This window comes from Eschrichtius robustus, chromosome 19 (assembly GCF_028021215.1).
Source record: "Eschrichtius robustus isolate mEscRob2 chromosome 19, mEscRob2.pri, whole genome shotgun sequence".
In the NCBI taxonomy this organism is placed as follows: Eukaryota; Metazoa; Chordata; class Mammalia; order Artiodactyla; family Eschrichtiidae; genus Eschrichtius; species Eschrichtius robustus.
In genome coordinates this window covers 17,650,052-17,672,581 of record NC_090842.1, presented here as the reverse complement: position 1 = coordinate 17,672,581, position 22,530 = coordinate 17,650,052, and the positions used below count along the sequence as shown (strand labels likewise).

At 42.5% G+C, this 22,530-nt stretch overlaps 1 protein-coding gene across 2 annotated transcripts in view; it reads left to right on the top strand.

Moving 5' to 3' along the window:
* The window catches only part of WWP2 (WW domain containing E3 ubiquitin protein ligase 2), a 145,108-nt gene that overhangs the window by 77,747 nt on the left and 44,831 nt on the right, over window positions 1-22,530 (top strand). For both annotated transcript variants that reach the window (XM_068529455.1, XM_068529454.1), the window contains exons 7-8: window positions 5,325-5,452; window positions 18,243-18,453. In XM_068529455.1, coding sequence (XP_068385556.1) covers window positions 5,325-5,452; window positions 18,243-18,453 — 339 coding nt within the window. The remainder of the gene's footprint in view (window positions 1-5,324; window positions 5,453-18,242; window positions 18,454-22,530) is intronic.

The following is a 22,530-nucleotide window of genomic DNA, read 5'->3' as shown; positions in this document are numbered from 1 at the left end:
TAGCATAATGCATTTGTGATTCATCTATGTTGTTGCATCGTCAGTAGTTCAATCCCTTTATTTACTGAGTAGTATTTCACTGTGTGGATGTACCACAGTCTGTCTGTTCATTCACCAGTTTGGGTTGTTTATGGTTTTGGAAATTATGAATAAAGTCACTATAATTTGCCTACAGGTTTCGTGTAAACGTTTTCATTTCTCTTGCATAAATACCTAGGCATAGGATTGTTAGTTCGTATGCTAAGTGCATGTTTAACTTTATAAGAAACTGCCAAACTCTTTTCCAAAGTGATGGTGCCACGTTGTGTTCTCTCCAGCCGTGTTTGGGAGTCCCAGGTGCTTTGTGTTCTCACCAGTACTGTTACTGTCAGGTTTTTTTTTTGTTTTGTTTTTGTTTGTGTGTGTGTGATTTTTTGGGTTTGTTTTGTTTTGTTTTTACTTTGTCCATTCTAACAGTTCTGTGATGGTACCTCATTGTCGTTTTAATTTGTGTTTCCCTAATGACTAATGATGTTGAGCATCTTTCATGTGCTTATTTGCTGTTTGTAGATCTTCTCTTTTAAAATCTTTTGATTATTTTTATTGGTTTATTCTTTTTATTATTGAGTTTTGAGAGGTTTTTTTTCTAGAAATAAATCCTTTATCAGATAGGTATTTTGCAAATGATTTTTCCCAGTCTAGGGACTGTCTTTTCATTTTCTTGATAGTGTCTTTGGAAGAGCAGGAGTTTTAAATTTTGATGAAGCCACCAACTACTTTTTAAATCCATTTCCTCATAAAGGATATGATAGATTTATCAATCCCAAATTCTGAGTGACCACCAAATTTAGAATTTCATTTTTTAATTTAGCAAAAGTTTTTGTTTTCATGTCTTGTGAGCCATCACTTTTTTTGACTCTTCATTTTGTTTTCATTTGCATTACTGATGCTAGGGCTGGCTTTTTTTTTAAACAAAGTTTTGTTTTGTTTAATTACTCCACATAAACTATTACATATGTGATGATCAACAAAGCTGCACTGGGTGACAATGCCAAGTTATCAGGCAGGCTCACTCACTAGACAAGTGGCTCTCCCACACACTGGCATTGTAGGGTGTGATGCAAATTTGTTTCTGAGCAGAAGTACAAATCACTGCGTTTCCACTAAGATGTAAGCTCTTTGAGGTCAGGGACTCTTTCTGTTTTGTTGCTAGCCCTAGAACAGGGCCTAGTGCTCAGAAAATAATGGTTGAATGCAATTCTCTGGCCTTCATGCAGGGCAATGCAGGGTGTCCCACAGCATTGGAGGCTGTGGCTCTCAGGGTCAGCTGAGGACTGAGGCCAATGCTATGAATGTCAAAGCTTGAATGGCAAGGGACAGCCAAGAGCCCTCTCCTGGGGACCTCACCTGCATCAGTTCTCTTTCTGCAGAGTGGAGAGAGAATCCCAGGGCCCTGACCTTGACTGGCATTCCTTAGGGGGGGTCTTAGTTTCTGATCTGAGGGAGGAACTTAGGTAACTTCACACCAGCATTTTGAGAGGCACGTGGTGTAGTGAGAGCTGAATCTCTGTAACTAGGTGACTTAAAACCATTTGTGGAATTTTGCCATTCCGCCTTCTTCTGACTGCCCCAGGGGCTGCATAGCTCCTCCCTCCCGCCCCCAAGATGGTGGAGGGATCAGGCCAAGGTTGAAGTCACTGGCAGAGCCGAAGCCAGGCTGCCTGTGGTGGGGCCCAGCTCATCTCCACCCCATCGCCCCCCTTGTGTCCTGGTACTATTTTGGCTTATGGTGTGTGGTTTCAGCTTTTGGGCCAGCTTTTAATCACAACACAGTCCCATCTTTTAAGGGTTGAGTCACCTCCCAGAGAGGAAACTGCTGAAGAGAAGATTGTCCTCAAACATTGAGGCCTTCTCTTCCTTCTAAGAGTCTTACTTTAAAGGTAATTCAAGAGGGGAAAAGTGGAAGCTCCAGATTTAGGGCAAGAGAAGAATCTGGGGGAAGTGTGTGTGTGTGTGTGTGTGTGTGTATGGGGTGGGTGGGTAGCTGGGTGGCCGTGGGCCACGGGCAGGGAGGTGGCAATTCACACAAAGTGGTCCCAGCTGCCCCTGGTTTACAGGCTAATCCCGGCTCTGCACCAGCCTGTCATTCAGGGTGTGCTGCTGTCATTAGTGGTTGAACATTTCTGAAAGTATTCTCTGTCAACTCTGACCGCACGCCCCTTTGGGGAAGGGAGGGAGGGGCTAGGAGAGTAATGGGACCCACCCTGTTGTCATGCCCAGCTGCTCTGCAGAGGGACAAGGAGCCCAGGACCTAGAAGGAATCACGGGCCTGTCAGAGCCCGTGTGTGTGTGACACGAGTGTAGCATTTTCTATGCTGCCCCCTGTGGCCTGCTGCGCCCAGAGGGGGTGAGCCCTCTGCTGTGGGCTGTGAGTACAAAATCACAGAGGCTTTTCTTCTTTTGTCCTTTTTTTTTTTTTTTTTTTATTTATTTATTTTTGGCTGCACTGGGTCTTTGTTGCTGCGCGTGGGCTTTCTCTAGTTGCAGCGAGCGGGGGCTACTCTTTGCTGCGGTGCACGGGCTTCTCATTGCGGTGGCTTCTCTTGTTGCGGAGCACAGGCTCTAGGCACGCGGGCTTCAGTAGTTGTGTCGTGCGGGCTCAGTAGCTGTGGCTCGCGGGCTCTAGAGCACAGGCTCAGTAGCTGTGGTGCACGGGCTTAGTTGCTCCGCGGCATGTGGGATCTTCCTGGACCAAGGCTCGAACCCGTGTTCCCTGCCTTGGCAGGCGGATTCTTAACCACTGCGCCACCAGGGAAGCCCTTCTTTTGTCCTTTTAAGGGGATTCTTGTCTGAAATAAACCTTCTATTCACCAATTTGGTCTCTCTCAAGCTCTCTGCCCTCAACACATATACGCACATTCACCAGTGGCAAACGACCATCTTTCCCTTTGGAACCAGTCTGCACTCATTCTGCTTTCGAAGAAGACTTATGGTGAAGTGCTCAATATTAATATTCCTTCCCATGGAGTGGGGACTCTGAGATATTTTTCTTGACTGAGGTGTGACTGACAGCGTTGATTTATGAAATTAGCTCAGGGAAAAATAAGATGGAAAAAGAGAGTCCAAATTAAATCTTTATTTCCACAGCTCAGTCGTACTCTCTCTATCCGTTTTTAACTGCCACGCAGCCTTAGGTACAAAGGACTCCAGGGTGTGCTAGGTTTCTTTTTCTTCTTCTTCTTTTTTTTTCTTTTTTGTAGTTTTGGCCCCAAGAAAAAACTTTTTTTTTTTCTTTTTAAATAATCGTGTTTCTTCCTTGCTCAAAAGTAGACATGCTTAATGAAGAAAATCAGAAAAACCTAGAAAAGCACAAAAGGAAACACTAAAGGCATCCATATTCCCATGTCCAAAGATAATCACTGTTAACATTTTGGTTTATACTCATCTTGTTGGAGAAGGTAGTCAGTGGAGGCACTTCTTATTCCTCTAGGAATCTCTCAGTTTGTTGTGCTGTAAGTTTGTCCCAACATACTGGACCAGAATGTCTCACCAGCAGAGATGTTCTGGTGGGTATGGAGCCTTCCAGTGGGGGGAGCTTTCTTTCTTTCTTTTTTTTTTTATTGTTGCTGTTTATTTTTTAAAAAATTTTTATTGGGGTATAGTTGATTTACAAAGTTGTATTAGTTTCAGGTGTACAGCAAAGTGAATCTGTTATACATATATGCAATCTTTTTTTTTTTTCATATTTTTGATGTGGACCATTTTAAAGTCTTTATTGAATTTCTTACAATATTGTTTCTGTTTTATGTTTTGGTTTTTTGGTCCCGAGGCATGTGGGATCTTAGCTCCCCGAGCAGGGATCGAACCTGCACCCCCTGCATTGGAAGGTGAAGTCTTAACCACTGGACCACGAGGGAAGTCCCTATCCACTCTTTTTTAGATTCTTTTCCCATATAGGCCATAACAGAGTATTGAGTTGAGTTCCCTGTGCTATTATACAGTAGGTCCTTATTAGTTATCTATTTTATATATAGTAGTGTGTATGTGTCAATCCCAGTCTTCCAATTTATCCCTTCCCCTGCTTATCCCCTGGTAACCATAAGTTTATTTTTTACATTTGTGACTATTTCTGGGAGCTTTCTATTAGAGGTCTTCGTCTTGCCATTGACCAAGTGACCAATGAATAGCCTGGAAGAGATTCAGCTTAAGTCCAGGCTTCCCACCCCCAGCCTCCAACCAGACAGCGTGGGCTCTTGACCTTAGAGCACCTGGTTTCGAGTCTTTGCTCCATTGCTCACTTTCTCGGTGTCTGTTTTCACCTTTAAAATGAGCATGATAATAGTAAGCTACCTCTAGGGTTGCCATGTTAAATGAGATAATATATGCAAAGTGCACAGCACACCACAGGTACCTGGAACATAATATTCCAGCTCAATGAATATTAAATTCTTCCATAGTCATTGTTTTCACGTTTATTGTTGGTGGTATTGTCACTGCCCCGATTCCCGTGGTTGTAAATTGTTCTCTGGATCTCTGTTTCTCTGCCTGGAGAGGGGTGGTCTTTTCTTCACTGGGTAGTACTTAAATCATCTCACTGTTGAAAAGTAGTATATAATGAGTAAGAAGTAGAATAATCTCCTGTGACAAAACTGAGAAAGGCAGGGAAGCTTAGACATTTCCATCGAGTGAATGAAATCAAGCTACGACAGGACCGTGAGAACATGTACTGCCTGTTGCCTTGTGTCCTCTGAAGATGTTAGATAGCCTCTGCTGCTGGATTCCACCATTTTCCTTGTGGTACAGATCCCTCTCTGCATTTGTTCCTCATTTACTTGCATGGATGTTGAATCACCTTTTCTAGATAAAACATGTCAACATACACATTGGTTGAAGTTGTCTAATGCCCCTTGACTTTTATTCCCAAGGCAAGCATGTTTCTAGCCATAGAGAAAATGGATTTGGATAAGTTTTGGACTCTTTTTTGGCTAATGGGAGAAACATGTCATCTGTAGCCTGTTCAGTGATTCTTGTTTATCTCTTACATTCAAGCCCAATAAAAATAACGTCATGGTCACAGGATATTTTGCCAATTATTTCAGATGTGGGGGAAATTCACTCTGGATTTGTTTACTTCAAATGGAAAAGTTTACCCAAAGTTGCCTTCTGTGCTTTTACCAAGAAGGAAGCTTACATGGGTCTCTCTGTTCAGGGCCAGCTTCTGTCGACTATTACACGGCTTACTTCCCATAAATAGCAAGAGAGGGAATACGGTGACTTAGGTGGGGCACACCTCTGTCTTTTTCACAGTGACTTATGTCTGTCTGCTTTATATTTTGAACCCCCAGGACACACAGACATTCAGGTGGTTCAGCCAGAACAGCCACAGCAACTGGTGAGCAGAGCCCCGGTACTAGCAGCCGGCAGCACCAGCCCCTCAAGAACCCAAGCCACAGTGGCTTGGCCAATGGCACAGGTGAGTGACAGCACAGAGCACCAGCCCAGACCAAAGCATGGCCTCTGACTTGTTCTCACATGGAGTCGGGACCCTGCCTGCTGTGTCAGGATGCAGGGTGGGCGAGAGAGACTCCCACACTAAGATGGAATTTGAATCCATCAGTCTTTCCATGACCCGTCTTCTTTTCTCTCAGGCATAGTGTGTACAGCCAAGGTCATTCTCCACGTGACTGTGCTCGTCTGAAATCTTCCTTTGTACAGAAATAAAAAGTATTGATATTTAAATTCATTTCTTTTTTTTTTTAACATCTTTATTGGAGTATAATTGCTTTACAATGGTGTGTTAGTTTCTGCTTTATAACAAAGTGGATCAGTTATACATATACATATGTTCCCATATCTCCTCCCTCTTGCGTCTCCCTCCCTCCCGCCCTCCCTATCCCACCCCTCTAGGTGGTCACAAAGCACCGAGCTGATCTCCCTGTGCTATGCGGCTGCTTCCCACTAGCTATCTATTTTACGTTTGGTAGTGTATATATGTCCATGCCACTCTCTCTCTTTGTCACCTCTTACCCTTCCCCCTCCCCATATCCTCAAGTCCATTCTCTAGTAAGTCTGTGTCTTTATTCCCGTCTTGCCACTAGGTTCTTCATGACCTTTTTTTTTTCCTTAGATTCCATATATATGTGTTAGCATACAGTATTTGTTTTTCTCTTTCTGACTTACTTCACTCTGTATGACAGACTCTAACTCCATCCACCTCACTACAAATAACTCCATTTCATTTCTTTTTATGGCTGAGTAATATTCCATTGTATATATGTGCCACATCTTCTTTATCCATTCATCCGATGATGGACACTTAGGTTGCTTCCATGTCCTGGCTATTGTAAATAGAGCTGCGATGAACATTTTGGTACATGACTCTTTTTGACCTATGGTTTTCTCAGGGTATATGCCCAGTATTGGGATTGCTGGGTCGTATGGTAGTTCTATTTTTAGTTTTTTAAGGAACCTCCATACTGTTCTCCATAGTGGCTGTATCAATCTACATTCCCACCAACAGTGCAAGAGTGTTAAACTCATTTCTTATCAACATTGGATTTCTTTGCGAGCGGGACGATATCTTACTTACACATGACACGTTTTTTCATTTCCTTAATTTAAGGGAATAATCAGACTAGGGAGAAAGAAGGCTAAGTATTGTTGTGAAGAGCTGGCTTAGAGAAGATGGCGGCACTGTTGAGCGGGTTGGGATGCCGGACCAGGAGCAAAGCCCAGCTGCCACTGGGGGGCCTCCTGTGGCTGTTCCATTGAGAGTATTTGTTCCATTTGAGAGTAGATAGCGCGTCCACATCCACATGGAACTTCTCTGCACTTGATCCTGCTTCCCCATAAGTGGGAAGAGAACGACCTATTTCAGAACAAATCCATTTTTGTCATGCTTTCCTTCTGTCTCATCCGGACAGTGTTGAATTAAAAAGGGGAAAGGACCAAAAAAAAGGTTTTTTTCCTAAACATCTTGAAGATTGTCATATCTTTCGTGACTGCTGGTCATTTGGTAATTTGTCTTAATTTGGGGCAGTTGGGAAGGGACTCGGGCGTTTGCTTTGATAAGCTGTAGGTGGGGGAAATGCAGGTGTTTAAATCAGTAAGAGACACTGAAATAATTTTGTAGATGCTTGTGATAGCAGAGGTGTGGCAGGAAGGACGGGAAGTTCAGAGCAGCAAAGCTTCTTCACATAAGCGTTACCATGGTACTGTTCCTGCCCTTTGTGTGACAAACTTATTGAGCAGGAGAAATCGATTGGGATTACTTTCTAATGACTTTTAGTTCTCTCGCAGCAGCGCATGAGGGCTGCAGAGCCCCTTTGATAGCTAAGGGCGCTCGGCTATACTGTTGTCTGCGGCAGACTGCAGGGCGGAGTGGCCTGTGTCCTGCAAGGCTCACTGTGTGTGCAGTGGCCTGATTTTCTCCCTGGAGTTCGGGACCTGCCCACAAGAATTGAGTTAGCTAGCTCGCCCCGAGCCTTGAGGACGAGGATGAGCTGGAGGTGAGGAGCATAGCGGTAGCCGTCTCAGCCTGCCTGGTGCTCCTTTGCCAACCACCGTGTCCAAGTGCTGGAACTGCCAGTTACAGAAGCCAGGGGTGGCCTGGCTTCCCGTTTGTGTGGCGGGGACGGCAAGGTGGTGGCCGTGGACTGAGTTACAGAATACTGTATGCAGCTCCGCGAGCACCAGTAAACATGTTTCTCTTAAGCAAATAAGTCACTTGTGGGAATTCCCTGGTGGTCCAGTGGTTAGGACTCGACTCTTTCACTGCCAGGGCCCAGGTTAAACCCCTGGTCCGGGAACTAAGATCCCACAAGCCATGTGGCGTGATGAGAAAAAAAAGTCACTCATAGATGAGGGCCGGTGTTCACAAACGGGCAAGGGGAACTGGCTTTGGAACCCGTTGTTTCCTGGATGCCACAGGCGTGATACCAGCCACTTTGTTCTTCCAGGGGCCTCCATTATTGTGATGCTGGTCTCCCCCAGCCATCTCTGCTTGTCTTACAAAAACTATGGGTAGGACTTGCCTGGTTGTCCTGTGGTTGAGACTGCACGCCTCCAGTGCAGGGGGCGCGGCTTCGATCCCGGGTCGGGGAACTAGGATCCCACATGCCGCGCGGCACAGCCAAAAAAACCCCAAAAAAACAACCCCCCCCCCAAAAAAAAAAAAACAAAACACCTATGGGTAAATTGCCTTTCTGTGGTGATGGTCTTTGAGTAACTCTCCTTGGACATTTAAACAGGTCTGTGTTTCCCCTACTCTTATTTTTAGGTACCTTTGTGTATTGTCCTTATCTCCAGGAACATTATGTATTTCAGCAGACGAGGCACGTGCCAGCCGCGTCTTCCGAAAGCCAAATATCTGTAACCCCAAGCTGCCTTGGAGACGTTTTATGGTGCTGTGTCTAAATGCCCAAACTGTTCCCAAACCTGTCTGTGAAGGACAGTCATTACATGTTAGGGATTTCTACCTGTTAAAATACTGAGGCCTTGGCCCCTATCTTGATTCTCTCCTTTCTGCTCTGATGACGGTTCACATTTGGCTCACAGCCAGCCTGGACTTGGTAGGCTTTTTAATGTCTATCCAAGGGATACAGAAAGATCTCACCTTTCCTTTGGGGAGCAGACAGAAGCCCCCCTCTTTGGTAGCGTAAAACTAGAAGGGGGTTGAGGCTCTGATTGAGGACATCTCCATCCCTGTTGGACGTACAGGTATATGGACACCTCCATGTACCGCTGTTCGAACTGCGAGGACCAGTTCCAGAATGGTGGTGGTAGAGAGCCGTGCTTCCAGGAAATGTTTCCAGAGACATACAGGATTTATTTAGCAAGCCTTTTTGGCTGTGCTCTGCAGCTATGCGTGAAAAAGACATTTGGGGCAAAGACGGAGCTGACTTCCAGGTGTTTTTTTCACGTCACAACTGTAAAGTATCTGTTTTTATAAAAAGAAAGTGAATGGCGGTCTGTCTGTATAAATATAATATTTCTGAGTTTTAGAAGTGGTGGAATCAAGGGCTAGGCTAATGGTATAGCACTTTATTGAGACTTGTGTGCAATGATTTACTTTCTAATTTTTTCTTGAAAACTTTACCCCCCCCCCCAAAAAAAATTACGTCTCTCACTAACTCCTCCCTTAAATGTGATTTCCATGCATGTAAGGTGGGGAGTCACACTGACTGCAGTCAGATTCTGCCCCCGGTGTATAGCATGTGTGTAAGACCCAGGGACTAGTTGGGCCTTAGTTTTCTCATTAATAAAATCAGGACAAGATTATATATCTCATAGCGTTGTTATAAGGAATAAATTATATAAAACATGTAGCATGTCTAGCACAGTGCCTGGGACATAGTAAGCTCTCAAAGTTAGCTTTTGTCTCTGCGAATAATTTCATATGGTTATAATTATGCAGCGTGGATAGATATTCTTTTTTCCATTTCATTATTTTTGTTACACGTGTCCATGTATCAGCGGTCTTCTTGTTTACCTTTTTTTAGTGGCCTCATACTGTTTCACAGTTATATGCCATAACTCATATAACCATTTTGCAGTCCTTGTGTATTTCCCTTTTGTAAAACAAAATCCTGATGTAAGCATCTTTGCACACAACTTTGTTTCTTCCAGAATGGAGCTCTTGAGTCAAAGGATGCGAATTTTTAAAATCTAAAGTGTGTTACCAGATTGCCTTCCAAAAGGTTTGAAATAATCATACATCCCAGGGCACTGTAAAATTTTCCTCATGGCATATGAGGTTTATTTTTCCCTTGACCTTGTAAATACTGTTTTGTCATCTTGCTAACAGGTATTGGGTGCCACCTTATCGTTTTACCTCATTGCATTTCTACAATTATCAGTTGCTTTTCTCTTAAGCGACTTTTTTCATGGTGTTCAGTTATTTGTCTCATGGAGTTATAGACGTTTATTTTAGAGATTTATATAGTCTAAGTACAGGTTTTTAATAAAATTGTGGTAAAATGCTCATAACATAAAATTTACCATATAAACCATTTTTAAGTGTATAATTCAGTAGCATTGAGTACATTCACAGTGTTGTGCAACTTTACCACTATCCATTTCCAGAACCTTTTCATCATCCCAAACTGAAACTCTGTACCTTTTACACAAAAACATTCTCCCTTCCTCCTACCCCCCAGCCCCAGCCTCTGGTAACCTTCGTTCTACTTTATGTCTGTATGAATTTGCTTATTCTAGGTACCTTTTGTCTCTGGCTTATTTCACTTAGCATAATGTTTTCAAGATTCATCCACGTTGTGGCATGTGTCAGGGTTTCATTCCTTTTTCAGGCTGAATAATATTCTGTTGTATGTTTTTACCATGTTTAATTTATCCATTCATCTGTTGATAGACATTTGGGTTGTGTCCACTCCTTGGCTATTGTGAATGCTGCTGTGAACATGGGTGTCCAAGTATCTGTTTGAGTCTGTTCTTTCAATTCTTTTGGCTGTATACCTTGGAGTAGAGTTGATGGGTCATAGGGTTATTCTATGTTTAGCGTTTGAGGAACCCTTGAACTGTTTTCCAGAACAGCTGTACTGTCTTTTCCCACCAGCAGTGAATGAGCATTCCAATTTTTTAACATCCTTGCCAACACTTGTTTTTTTCTGTTTTTTTTGTTTTGTTTTGTTTTGGTTTTTTTTCCCATACTAGCCATCCTAATGGGTGTGAAGTATCTAGGTACAAGTTTTATCTATTATTTGTATGATTATAAGTTTTCCCCCATATCATTGTTTTGCCTTTTATCTCATTTTCTGTGGTTTTTGTAGCAAAGGAGTTAAAAACTTAAAAAAAATTGTCCCTGAGCATTTTTTTAATATTTGTAATTTTAACTTTTGCTTCAGTAGTGAAAAGATTCTCTCTTGTCTCTAGATGGAATAAATATTTTCTGCTTTACTTTTTTTTCATGTTAAAAATATCCCACTGGAAATTATACTGGTTTATCTGTATCTATACATACAAAAATATAATGAAAGCTGGGTTTCAATTTTTCTCTATAGCAGGGTCCTATTATCCTGTAAACATTCATTACTTTTTTTCTTTCTGTGGTTTTACTCAGTGTTTATCACTTACTGTATTCTTATACGCAGTGAGTATTCATTTCTGGAGTCTTTACTTATCCCATTTATTTCTGGTTTTGAGCCAGTCTTGTGTGATTTTGATTATCGACATGTTATAGGATGTTTTTCTAATGTCTGGAAGGGCTAGTCCCACCTTATTGCTTTTTCTCCATGATATTTTTTGATAGTTTATACATTTTCAAAACAAATTTCAGACTTTGAATGCTTAGAAGCATGGTGGAATGTAAGTGGAAACTGTATGAATCTACATATTGACCAAGGAAAGATTGAACTTTCCCGTCAGGTGACATGGTATGGCTTTATCCATTTTTAAGTTTTTCTTCTTTTTTCCATCTAAGTTAATTGCTTTTTAAAATATAATCCTCACCCAGCCTGTGTCATGCTAATTAAGAAATATTTTTCTAGTTTTGGTCCGCTCCCTTGAAGAGCTGAGTTGATCGATTGCATTGGAAGGCATTGCTTGGGTTTCACGGATGAGAGATACTGACTGCTTTACCATGTATCGTATGTTACGAGCTGATCTTCAGTTTAAAAAGCTTCCATTGTTGGCAGTCTCCTTCTCCATGCCCGAGTGAGGGGGCTGAAAAGACCTGTGTGTCCAGTGAGAGTCTGTGCTACACCACACACACACCTAAAGATCTTGGAACACACAGTGAGCTGGCAGCCTGTCTAGGATTAAGAAAAAGAATTTCCAATTCCTGATCTTTTTTTGGCCAACTGTGACTAGAGTGTGTCTTAGTCCTGAATGAATATCTGATTCAGAAAGTTAGAATGTTTAACCAACATCACAGAGGGAACCTTGTGAAATACCCACAGTTGCAGAAATCAGCCATTTTACCTCCTTACCCCATTTACCCTCTCATCTTGGTACCCAGCTTTTCTTTCCCACACAGGAAAGCCATCTAAGCCATCTTCATTTCTCCTCCTCCCGCCTCCTTCCATTGTTTTTGTTTAATAGTCTTCTGGATTTGAGTGCTGGTTCTGCTACTTGCTTGACACCTCTCTGAGTGGTACCTCTGGGAACCTCAGTTTTACCTTCAGTAAAATGGGAATAATACTGCCTTCCTCATGGGGTTATTAGGAGGATAAATGAGCTAATGAGAATGAACTTGTGAAAAGCAGCACGGGATCCTGGGTTGGATCTTGGAATAGTAAAAGGACATTAGTGGAAAACCTGGTGAAATCCAAATAAAGTCTAGAATTTAATTAATAGTAATATACTAATGTTATCTTTTTAGTTTTGACAAATGTGCCATAGTTCAGCAAGGTAGTAATAGCATGGATGAAGGGCATGGATGAAAGGCATGCTATCTCTGTACTATCTTTGTAACTTTTCTGTAAATTTTAAACTATTTCAAAATTTAGAAAATTTAAAAAGAACCTGCTTTGCAAGTGATAGTGTTACCCAAATGTGAGGCGGTTTTATTTCAGATATCTTTTGCTAGATTATTAGGCCTATTAAACAAGTATTTATGCAATGAATATTTATCGAATGCCATTTTGCTAAGCGCTATGACAGTGTGAAAAAGTATGAAATAAGGCCTCTGCCCTATAGTCTGTTTCAGGGGAAGAAGCTGAAAAGCCCCAGTCAGCCAAATACCAACACAGCAGATGTCACAGGGGCTACGTGGTTGAGTAGCCAAGACCACAGGTGCTGTGGGCTCTGCAAAGGGATCCGTCTGGGCTGAAGTGGTGGGGAGAGCCTCTAGGGAAGGAGGGCTGAAGTGTGCAAAGGGGTGGAGACAAGAATGTAGTAGGTAGAGAATGGAAGTAGCAAAAAATGAAGGAAAACAAATTTGCCCTCATTCTCAAAAAGGATGCTGTCTTTTGGGGGAGATAAGCTGTGTACATCAAATAATTATGATTAATAGAGAACACTGGCTATACTGAATAGAGCTTAAATGTAAAATACAGCAATTTTCTAAGGCACGATGAAATTGTAACTCCTCGTCTTTGTCAATCCAGTTTTTCTCTCTACTTGAAGTCATGGCTCAAGTGCGGCACTCTGTCACTGTTTTACCAGGGTGACCATGGCGCAGTAACTGAATTATCTGAACTTTGGTTTCTTCTGACTGTAAGCTGCGATGGTTTGGATTTAACTTCTGAGGTTTCAAGCCCTTATGTTCTAAGAACATGTGTGTATATACAGGCACACCTTTGTTTTATCTCTCTTTGCTTTAGTGTGCTTCACAGATACTACATTTTTTCTTCTTCTTTTTTTTTTTTTTTTTACAAATTGAAGGTTTGTGGCAACCCTGCATCAAGCAAATCTGCCAGCACCATTATTCCAGTAGCATTTGCTCACTTCGTGTCTCTGTGTCATATTTTGGTAACTCTTGCAATGTTTCTGTTCTTTTTTTTTTTGCCATGCCGTGTGCCTTGTGGGACCTTAGTTCCCTGACCAGGGATTGAACCTGGGCCCTCGGCAGTGAAAGTGCAGAGTCCTTACCACTGGACCACCATAGAATTCCCCAGTTCTTGCAATATCTCAAACCGTCCACCAGCAAAAAGATTACGACTCACTCAGATGATGGTTAGCATTTTAGCAATAAAATATAAAGTATCATTGTATTTTAAGATATCATGCTATTATTGTACACTTAATAGACTGCAATATAGTGTAAACAAAACTTACATGCACTAGAAAACCAAAAAACTTGCTTTATTGCGATATTTGCTTTATTGTGGTGGTCTGGAACCAAACCTGCAATATCTCTGAGGTCTGCCCGTACACACACACATACAGAGTCTTTGAGAGCAGAGAGTATAAGCATGGACACATAAAGTTTCAATGCTAGGATATCTGGCTTTCACATTCTGTTTCCAAATCTAAACTCGAGATACCACAAAGCTCTTAAACAGATGAACTACTCTGGTGAATCAAAGGCTCTCGGATAGCTCTGTGGACAGATGCAGTCCTGGTGGGAACCCTTCTAACTAGATTTGCAGCGGCATGAACGGTCAGATCCAAATAGTATTGACTAGGCGGCCTTTTCCACTGGCACGCTGCAGGGCTCTGGTTTTGTTCTTTTCCTGGTTGACAATTTCATAAAAAATTTTTTAATAGGCAGCACATATATGTTGTCAACACTTTAAAGGTATAAAAGCTTAAACAGTGTAAAGAAAGTCTCCTTCCTATTCTGGTCTTCCAGCTTCCCCTTCCCTCCCCAGAGGCAGTCACTGTTGTGTTTCATATGATTCTTTCCAAGATATTCTTTGAATATACAAGCGTATTCTTTGAACATACACACACAAATGGTAGCACAATATATATGGTGTTCTGCACTTTCCCACTTATTAATTATCTTAGAATTTTTTCCAAAGAACTTGAAGCCAACTTGAAGATCTTTGGCCCTTCCCTCTTGTGCTAACCCCAGCCAAAGATGGGGACAATTTTAGTTTCAATAAGAACAATAATCACAAAAGATTGAAATGCTTTAAATATATTTAAATCCAAGAACTCATAATGATTTTTAAGCAGAGCAAAATTTCACTGTTTGTTTTTGGAGGACATGAGAGTATCAACTCATTCTTCTGAAAACTGGTAAATGAAAGGAAAGACTCAAGCAATTCTCTTGCCTTTTCTTTACAAACTGAACCTCAAGGTAACCAGATAGTTGATAGGGGAAATTTCTCTTTAGAGGTGTGATAGAATTAGAATATTACTATTTTTCGGTTCTTTACCAGTTAGTGGATTTAGGCAATAATCATCAGTGGCTGCTAACATTGTAAAAGAGAAATGACCAGACATTATGTGCCTCTCCTGATGGGAGTACACACTCCATCTGTGCCACAGACATTGAATATGTACAAAAGTATAAAGGAATATTACAATGAACCCATCACCCGGCTTTGACTGTTACTGACTCATGGCCATTTTAATTTCACCTGTAGGCCCCCCAACCTCTCTTCTCTGTACCCACCCAAGCTTCCCCCCACCTCCCAATTATTGTATTTAAATTTTTGGTATTGCCCAGCTGCACTCCACAGAGGTTCTAGCAGTTTCTCCTCCTACCAGCAGTATGTGAAAATCCAGTTTTTCTTACATTCTTATCAGTGTGGTTGAATATTTTTCACTCTTGCTAGTGTGATAGGTTAAAAAATGACATTTCATTATAGTCTTAAATTGCATTTTTTGTCTCATAATTGAGGTTGAGCATCTTTTCATATGTTTAGGGGTAATTTGTATTTCCTTAACTGTGAAGTGTCTCTGCATATTTTTGGTCTTTTTCTTACTGTGTTTTTTTTTTTTAAATTAATTTATTTATTTTTGGCTGCATTGGGTTTTCATTGCTGTGTGGGCTTTCTCTAGCTGCAGCGATGGGGGGCTACTCTTTGTCGCGGTGCGCAGGCTTCTCATTGCAGTGGCTTCTCTTGTTGCGGAGCACAGGCTCTAGGCGCGTGGGCTTCAGTAGTTGTGACACGTGGGCTCAGTAGTTGTGGCTGGTGGGCTGTAGAGTGCAGGCTCAGTAGTTGTGGCACACGGGCTCAGTTGCTCCACGGCATGTGGGATCTTCCTGGACCAGAGCTCGAACCCGTGTCTCCTGCATTGGTAGGTGGGTTCTTAAGCACTGCGCCACCAGGGAAGTCCCTTTCTTACTGTTTTGTAGAGGCTTTTTTCATATCAAAGAAATTAGCAACTGGTCTGTAATATGAATTGATAATAATCTTTCCCAGTTTGTTGTTTTTCTTTTGATTTTAATTTTGCTTATGGTGGTTTTTTGCCATTTAGATTTAAAAAAAAATTTAATGTAGTTGAATTCATCAATACTTTATGACTTTTAGATTCTGTCTTTTCCACTTCGAGATTATAAAACTGTTCTCCTCCATTTTCTTTGGTTCCTCTGTGATTTCACTTTTTATGTCAAAATCTCTGATCTATCTGGAATTTATTTTGATGTAAGGAGTGAGGTAGGAATATATCTCAGTTTTTGTCCAGTACACTACCCACTTGTCACAGTACTGTTTACTGAATAGTCTGTCTTTTCTGCAGGAATTTAAAATGTCACCTTTGTCATATACTAAATTCCTTAATTCCAATGTGTATTTAATTCTGTTTCTGAACTATCTTGTTTATTTAATCGACATCTGCCTATTCATGTATCAGTGCCACATTGTTTTAGTTGTTGTAGCTTTATAATATGGGTTAATTAATACCTTAGAAAACTATCTCCTCCCCTCTCCCCCACCCCATGCACACAAGACTCTTCGTCTCTAGAATTTTTATGGCTATTCTTCTGTGTTTAGTTTTACTTATAAATTTTAGAATGAATTTATTTAGTTCTCAAAAAGGTCATGATGGTTTTTTCATTGGAATTGAGTAAAATTTATAGATTTGCATAAAAAGAATTGCCATCTGTTGTGTTTTACTAACTCAGCCGAGATAGACTAGGAATATAAATAAAAATTCTTGCATTTATGTTGGGGAAACATCAGTTGCATAAAATATAGTCATTTATTAAACAACTAATTTAGTCTGTGTGCCAGACAATATTTCATATACTGAAGAGAAAGCAGATTATTTAAATTAATCGTAGGTAGTTCCTAGGCTCTTTGCTGTTTGTTAAGATCAAGCTTGGCATCATCTCATGTGAAGAAATTTTAGTTTCAGCTGACCACCAGTCTCACGTTAGCCAACAGGCTCATGTGGTTCCTTCTGAGTTATTATAATCCCGGGCTGCATTAGAGGATGCGCAGAGAGGGAGAAGTAGAGTGTAGTGAGTGAGGGTTCAGGCTCTGGAGGCAGACAGCAGGGGTGTGAATTAGGTGCCCTGTGACCTTGGCAGGTTATTTAACCTCTTCGAGCTTCAGCTTCCTCAACTGTAAAATGGGCTTGTGTATGAGGCTTAAATGAGATAATCCAAAAAGCAATGATGTGTACTTTGGCTGGCACATACTGGTGTTCTATAAATATAACTAATATCATTTATATTGGAAATCTGACCCTGCTGGTCTGATGGTATCTCGTTTATTACGTTCAGTTCATGATACCATTATTTAGAAATGGGAGGCAATAGAAGAAAATATCTACAAGAGGGCAGCCAGGTCATAAGAAGAGAGTAACCTAGAGACATTAAAGAAATAGTAGGCCTTTTACTGGAATAGAGAGGGTGAATGAGAAACAGCGTGGCCGGATACTTACTTTGTATTGCTTGGGGTGTGGGGACTAAAACCATCTAGTAGAATTCAGCTTAACATAAGAAAAATCTTTCTGGCAGCTACATCTGTTCAACAGTGGAAACCTCTGTAACAAGGTGCTTGTCAGAAGAAATGTTCAATCTGGATAGCCATTTGTTAGGGGAACCGCAAAAAGAGTTTCTGAATTAGGAAGATGAGGCTAAACCAAGGGGTTTTCCTATGAAATTCTAGTGTACATGTACACATATGCAATCACATATGTAGAAAATTCTCTGTTTATGGCTTATCCATTTTCAAAGAATTTTAATTCTTTGAAACCATGTTTGATCCCTTTCTGAGTGAGAGGATATTGCAGTGCCTTGGGATCCTTGTGAACATGAGTGATCATCAAAGGAATGGAAAAATGAGGAGACTCAGGAATCAGCTTATTTCACTTCTGTCTCTTTGTCTGTTGTTACCTTGGAGACAAGTCCCTTCTCTCACAGCCCCATCTTTTCCGTCTAGGGTGTTAATCCTTGCCCCCCACTTTGAGCATGAGTCTTTAAAAGAAGAAGCACATTATTGGAAGTTTTCTACCTCTTAGTGTGTATGGAGCTTTTTGAAGGAAGGTGCTATTTGTGCCTAGCAGACAAGTGACAAAGAAAAGTATACAACCCTATAAACTTGGCTTTGGCCTTGGCCTTGCTCCACGTAGCACTAACACACTTGCCTGGTACATTATTTTTCCTGCTCCTCTTTTATCGCTGTAAACGTAACCATGGCATGTTAGAAAAATTTAGTGAAGTTATATAAAAGAGGTAATATTTAATAATCTATTTATTTCAGCTCCATCTCCCACTTTTCTTCCGGCAGGCCCTCACTGACTTGCTGTCCTTTCCAAAGTTATGTTCTGTAAAACTTTTTGCCGTCACCAGGTAACATGTACAGTCACCTTGTAGGTACTGTGTTACCACGTTAAGCGAGAAACCTGGTGAATGTGAACACAACGCTGAGTTGATCTCTAAACTACGGTTCCTGTATTTTCAGTGAATGATGAACCCACTGCAGCCACTGACCCCGAAGGACCCTCCGCTGTTGCTGTGGCGTCCCCGCCTGCTGCGGCGTCGAGTGCGGTCCCCAACCCCGCCACCGCGACTCTCCCTGCCACGGCCACGCCGGAGGAAGGAGAGGAGGCCAGCACTTCGGGCACCCAGCAGCTCCCAGCGGCTGCCCAGGCCCCTGATGCTCTGCCTGCTGGGTGAGTAGCCTTCTGTCCCACAGCAGCACCTCCCTCCCCACCCCCTGAAATAAAAAAAAACTGAGGCTCCTTCACCAGGGCAGAAACAACATGGTTATTTATTACCTGGTGGCTAGTAGTCTCTGGGGAGGCTGCCATGCATAGGAACAAGGGAGGTGTGGGAGAACTGCTCGTTCTGCATAAATCTTGAAAAGGATCTAAATCATCTAGGGCAGAATCAATGGTACCTTATACCGTGACTTGAAATGCACAGCTTGACTCAAAGAATGTGGCTTTTATGGAACAAGGAGCTCATTTTGCCCTCCAGCATCACTGGATTTGCCTAGATCCTGCCTAGAAAACAGCTTTTCTCCCTTGCATTTTATCTCAACGGCCCATGGAGGACTTCAGGCTCTGAATATTACTGTATGTTATTCCCATGGCCGGGGCTGACGTTAGCGCGGGCTCCTGGTTTTCTTGGAGCCACCTTTTAGTTCAGAATTAAATCTGATGCTGAAGGCCTTGGATGACAAGAAGACGGCCCCAGCAGGCCAAAAGCGAGTGGAGATTAAAAGCATGGACCTGGGAATCAAGTAGATCTGGGTTTAACTGCCACTCAACCCTTTATGACTTTGCCTGCGTGACTTACCATCTCGGTAAGGTGGAGGTAATAATCATGCATATCTATCTCCCCAGGAAGTTAAGGGACTCAAATAAGCCAGTGTATATGAAGCCCTCACCCAATGGTGGGTGTTATACCTGGTGAATGATATTTTTTAAGTGGGTATGAAGGAACCATAAAGGAACAGACGGTTCTGAACTGGGAAACAGAGTCTTATCTCAGGACTATTGTTCACTTTCAGGGCCAGTCCCGTTGTGGTCCCAATGCCCATCCTGGTTATCAGTTGGTACTGAGGAAACCAATGTCCATATCACCACAGTCACCATGGTCTGGCCAGTGGTGGTGGTGCGTGGGTGATTCACAGAGGAAAAGGGAAGGATGGATGGTTTCTTGCTTGATGTATAACATTCTGTATTGTTCTTAAACCACTTTAGAAAACCCTGTTGTTTAAGCAAAAAATCCTAAATCCGAAGGCATTTGCGATCCCCAGCATTTGGCACACAACTTAACTTATATTTCTTAATAAACCACAATGAACACGTGAAAAATATTGCAAATAGTTTTTAATACCTCAAACCCGGAGAGAATTGGGGGTATTGAGAGGTGGCTCCAAAAAGTCTTTTGTGAAGTTTTTGATTTTGTGAAAAGATTCATAAGCAATTGCTTGTGTGTAACTCCTCCCTACAGAGGCGTTCTTTTTTTTTTTCTCTTTCCTACGTGGTAAGGAATACTTGAAAGACCTTTGTTTGGTTTATAATTTGAAATCTGTATATAACTTGGGGGGAACAGGGCAGAATCATTTTGGCAGAAAGGAGAGAAAATGGCTTCCCCGGGTGCTCCAGGAGCTGTTTGTTTGCTTTCCACTGAGCAAATGCCTGGAGGGCGGGCTTCACTCCTGGTGTCAGTCACAGGCAATTAGGGCTAATGGCTCAACGCGTCTTTATGTAGGGCGTGTGTGAGGGTTACTGTTCTCCTGGATTGGGCTCTTCCTGTTTCCAGGCAGCTGGAAAACTCCAGGCCTTGAAAACACCCTTTATTCTGAGTCTGGCGATTGAGCAGCTCAGAGAAGCCTGTTCTCCTACCCACCCCCAGCCCGCCCCTCCCCACTTGAACACGTATCGTGGTCCAGAGAAGGGTACCGAGACCCAGTTTTCCAGCCCAGGTGGACTTCCAGGTGCCCACTGGAAGCTCCGGTACTTTGCGGGCTGTCTCAGGGCCTGGAGATTGCCACCGGCACTGCTGAGTGTGTGGCGGTGAGGATGGCAGGCTTTCAGTTCTCGGCTCTGTGACAGCAAGCCAGAAAGGGCGCACTTTCCACTGTGAGCCTTCCAATTCACAGACCTACCGTCCCCGCCCTAGCTTATTTACAAGTTTAGGAGATTCAGACAAGATGAGTTATTCCCCTTTTCCTGGTATCTTTTTTTTTTTTTTTACTTTTCTGAAATTATTTTATTTTATTTTTATTTTTTAAATTTTTTTAAAAATTGGGGTATACATGCTTTACAATGTTGTGCTAGTTTCTGCAGTATAGCAAAATGAATCAGCTATATGCATACATATATCTCCTCTTTTTTGGCTTTCCTTCCCATTTAGGTCACCACAGAGCATTGAGTAGAGGTCCCTGTGCTCTACAGCAGCTTCTCATTAGTTATCTATTTTATACCTAGTAGTGTGTATATGTCAATCCCAATCTCCCAGTTCCCCCCACCCCCGCCTTTCCCCCCTTGGTATCCATATGTTTGTTCTCTACATCTGTGTCTCTATTTCTTCTTTGCAAATAGGTGCATCTGTACCATTTTTCTAGATTCTACGTATATGCGTTAATATATGATATTTGTTATTTCTGGTATCTTGCATTCAGGAGTCAGGGGACCACTTTTAACCTTTTTAAATAAAACTCTGAGCATGACATTTCACCACTTAGAATGCTGCAATGGCTTCCTATTGTCTTCAGGGATAAATTCTCAAATCTTAATAAGACCTAAAAAGCCCTGCAGTGTAGGACCTCGTCTACCCCTCAAGCCTTCCATGGAAGACATTCTTTGCTTTGCTCTCTAAGCTGTAGCCATAACTTATTTTAGTTTGACAGATGTACCACACTTTCTCTGGATTTGGGACCCTCTGCCATGCTGGTTACCCTTTCTGAAACCTTCCTCACCATTTTGTCCATTACTTTCTATCCATTTTCAAGTCTCAGATTAATCAGCACTTCCTCTGGGAATCCTTCCTCGATCCCCGGTAGACAAGGTCAGACCACCCTGTGTACTGTAACTTCTCACACGTGTAATTGCGTGTTTTGCGTCTCTCTGCCCTGCTGGGCTGTAAACGCCAAGATGGCAAGAAGCCTGGCACAAAGTCGGCCCCCAAGACACACTTGTAGTGAATTAATGAATCGATTTAAATGCCATCTTTTTTTTTTTTCCTCCACCTGGATGAATGTTTTCTGCTTCTTTGATGCCTCAAATAAAGAGGAACTATGACAGGAATACTGCATTTTCTTCCCAAGAACAAGACCCTAAGGGGTTACTAACTAGGCTAGGTTGTCTGGCTTTGGGTTCAAGTATGAATCTCTCACAGGGTCAGGATGCTCCTCCTTGCTCACTAGGGGTCCTCACGCCCTGGGAGACCCTGTGGACCATGTCTCCCCTTTGCTAAGGCATTCTGAGCCATGCTAGACTGCTTTTTCATGGCATCCAGCTGACTTTGTCTCTTTCTAACCTTACCTTCTCAATCGCCTTTACAGAGGGATCGGGCACAGTTCATTTGGGGATCCCAAGGGCTTATTTTTCCAGTTGCTGCATTGCCTTTCTGAAACTTGCAGCAGATGAGACTGGACATAAAGATGTCACGTCCGTCTGTGTGTTTTACTGACCGAAGGCCACCAAAAACTGGGCCACATAAATCCAAATAGAACACCCTTTATCCCTTTCCTCTCTCTCCCTGTCTCCAAACCCTCCTGCTTTCCCTACCTTTTAATTTAATTAGCACGAAAGAAGCTAGTTGGAAGGGCATGGTGTTTTCAGCTGGCAAATGTCCGTTAAAGGAGGGGGTGCCAGGAAGGCTCGGGAGACATGGTGAGATAGTGGTCCAGGCAGTGGGCAGTGGGGAGGGAGGCCACTTTGATCAGCTGGGCCTGCATCTGGTTTTTATCAGCAGGGAGCCCACTTTGGGGACCAAATGCTCATTAACAGACCGTGTGTACATGGCTTAGATAAACTCCAAGTGCGTCCCAGGCTCTGCAGCTCGCCCAGGCCCTCTCACACAGAGGCACATTATTTCACCCTGGCAGCCCGCGCTGTGCTGCGGTTTCTTACATAAGGGAGGCCGTTGTGTTTGGACTCTGCCGACTTACCTCAGCACTGCCACTTCACACCATCCCTCTCCTCTTGCAGTCATTGGCTGCCCTGGCCGTTTCCTGCCTCAGAGTAGAAATAATTGAGGAGGGTGATTTCTGGATCTGTTTGATTTGCCATCTT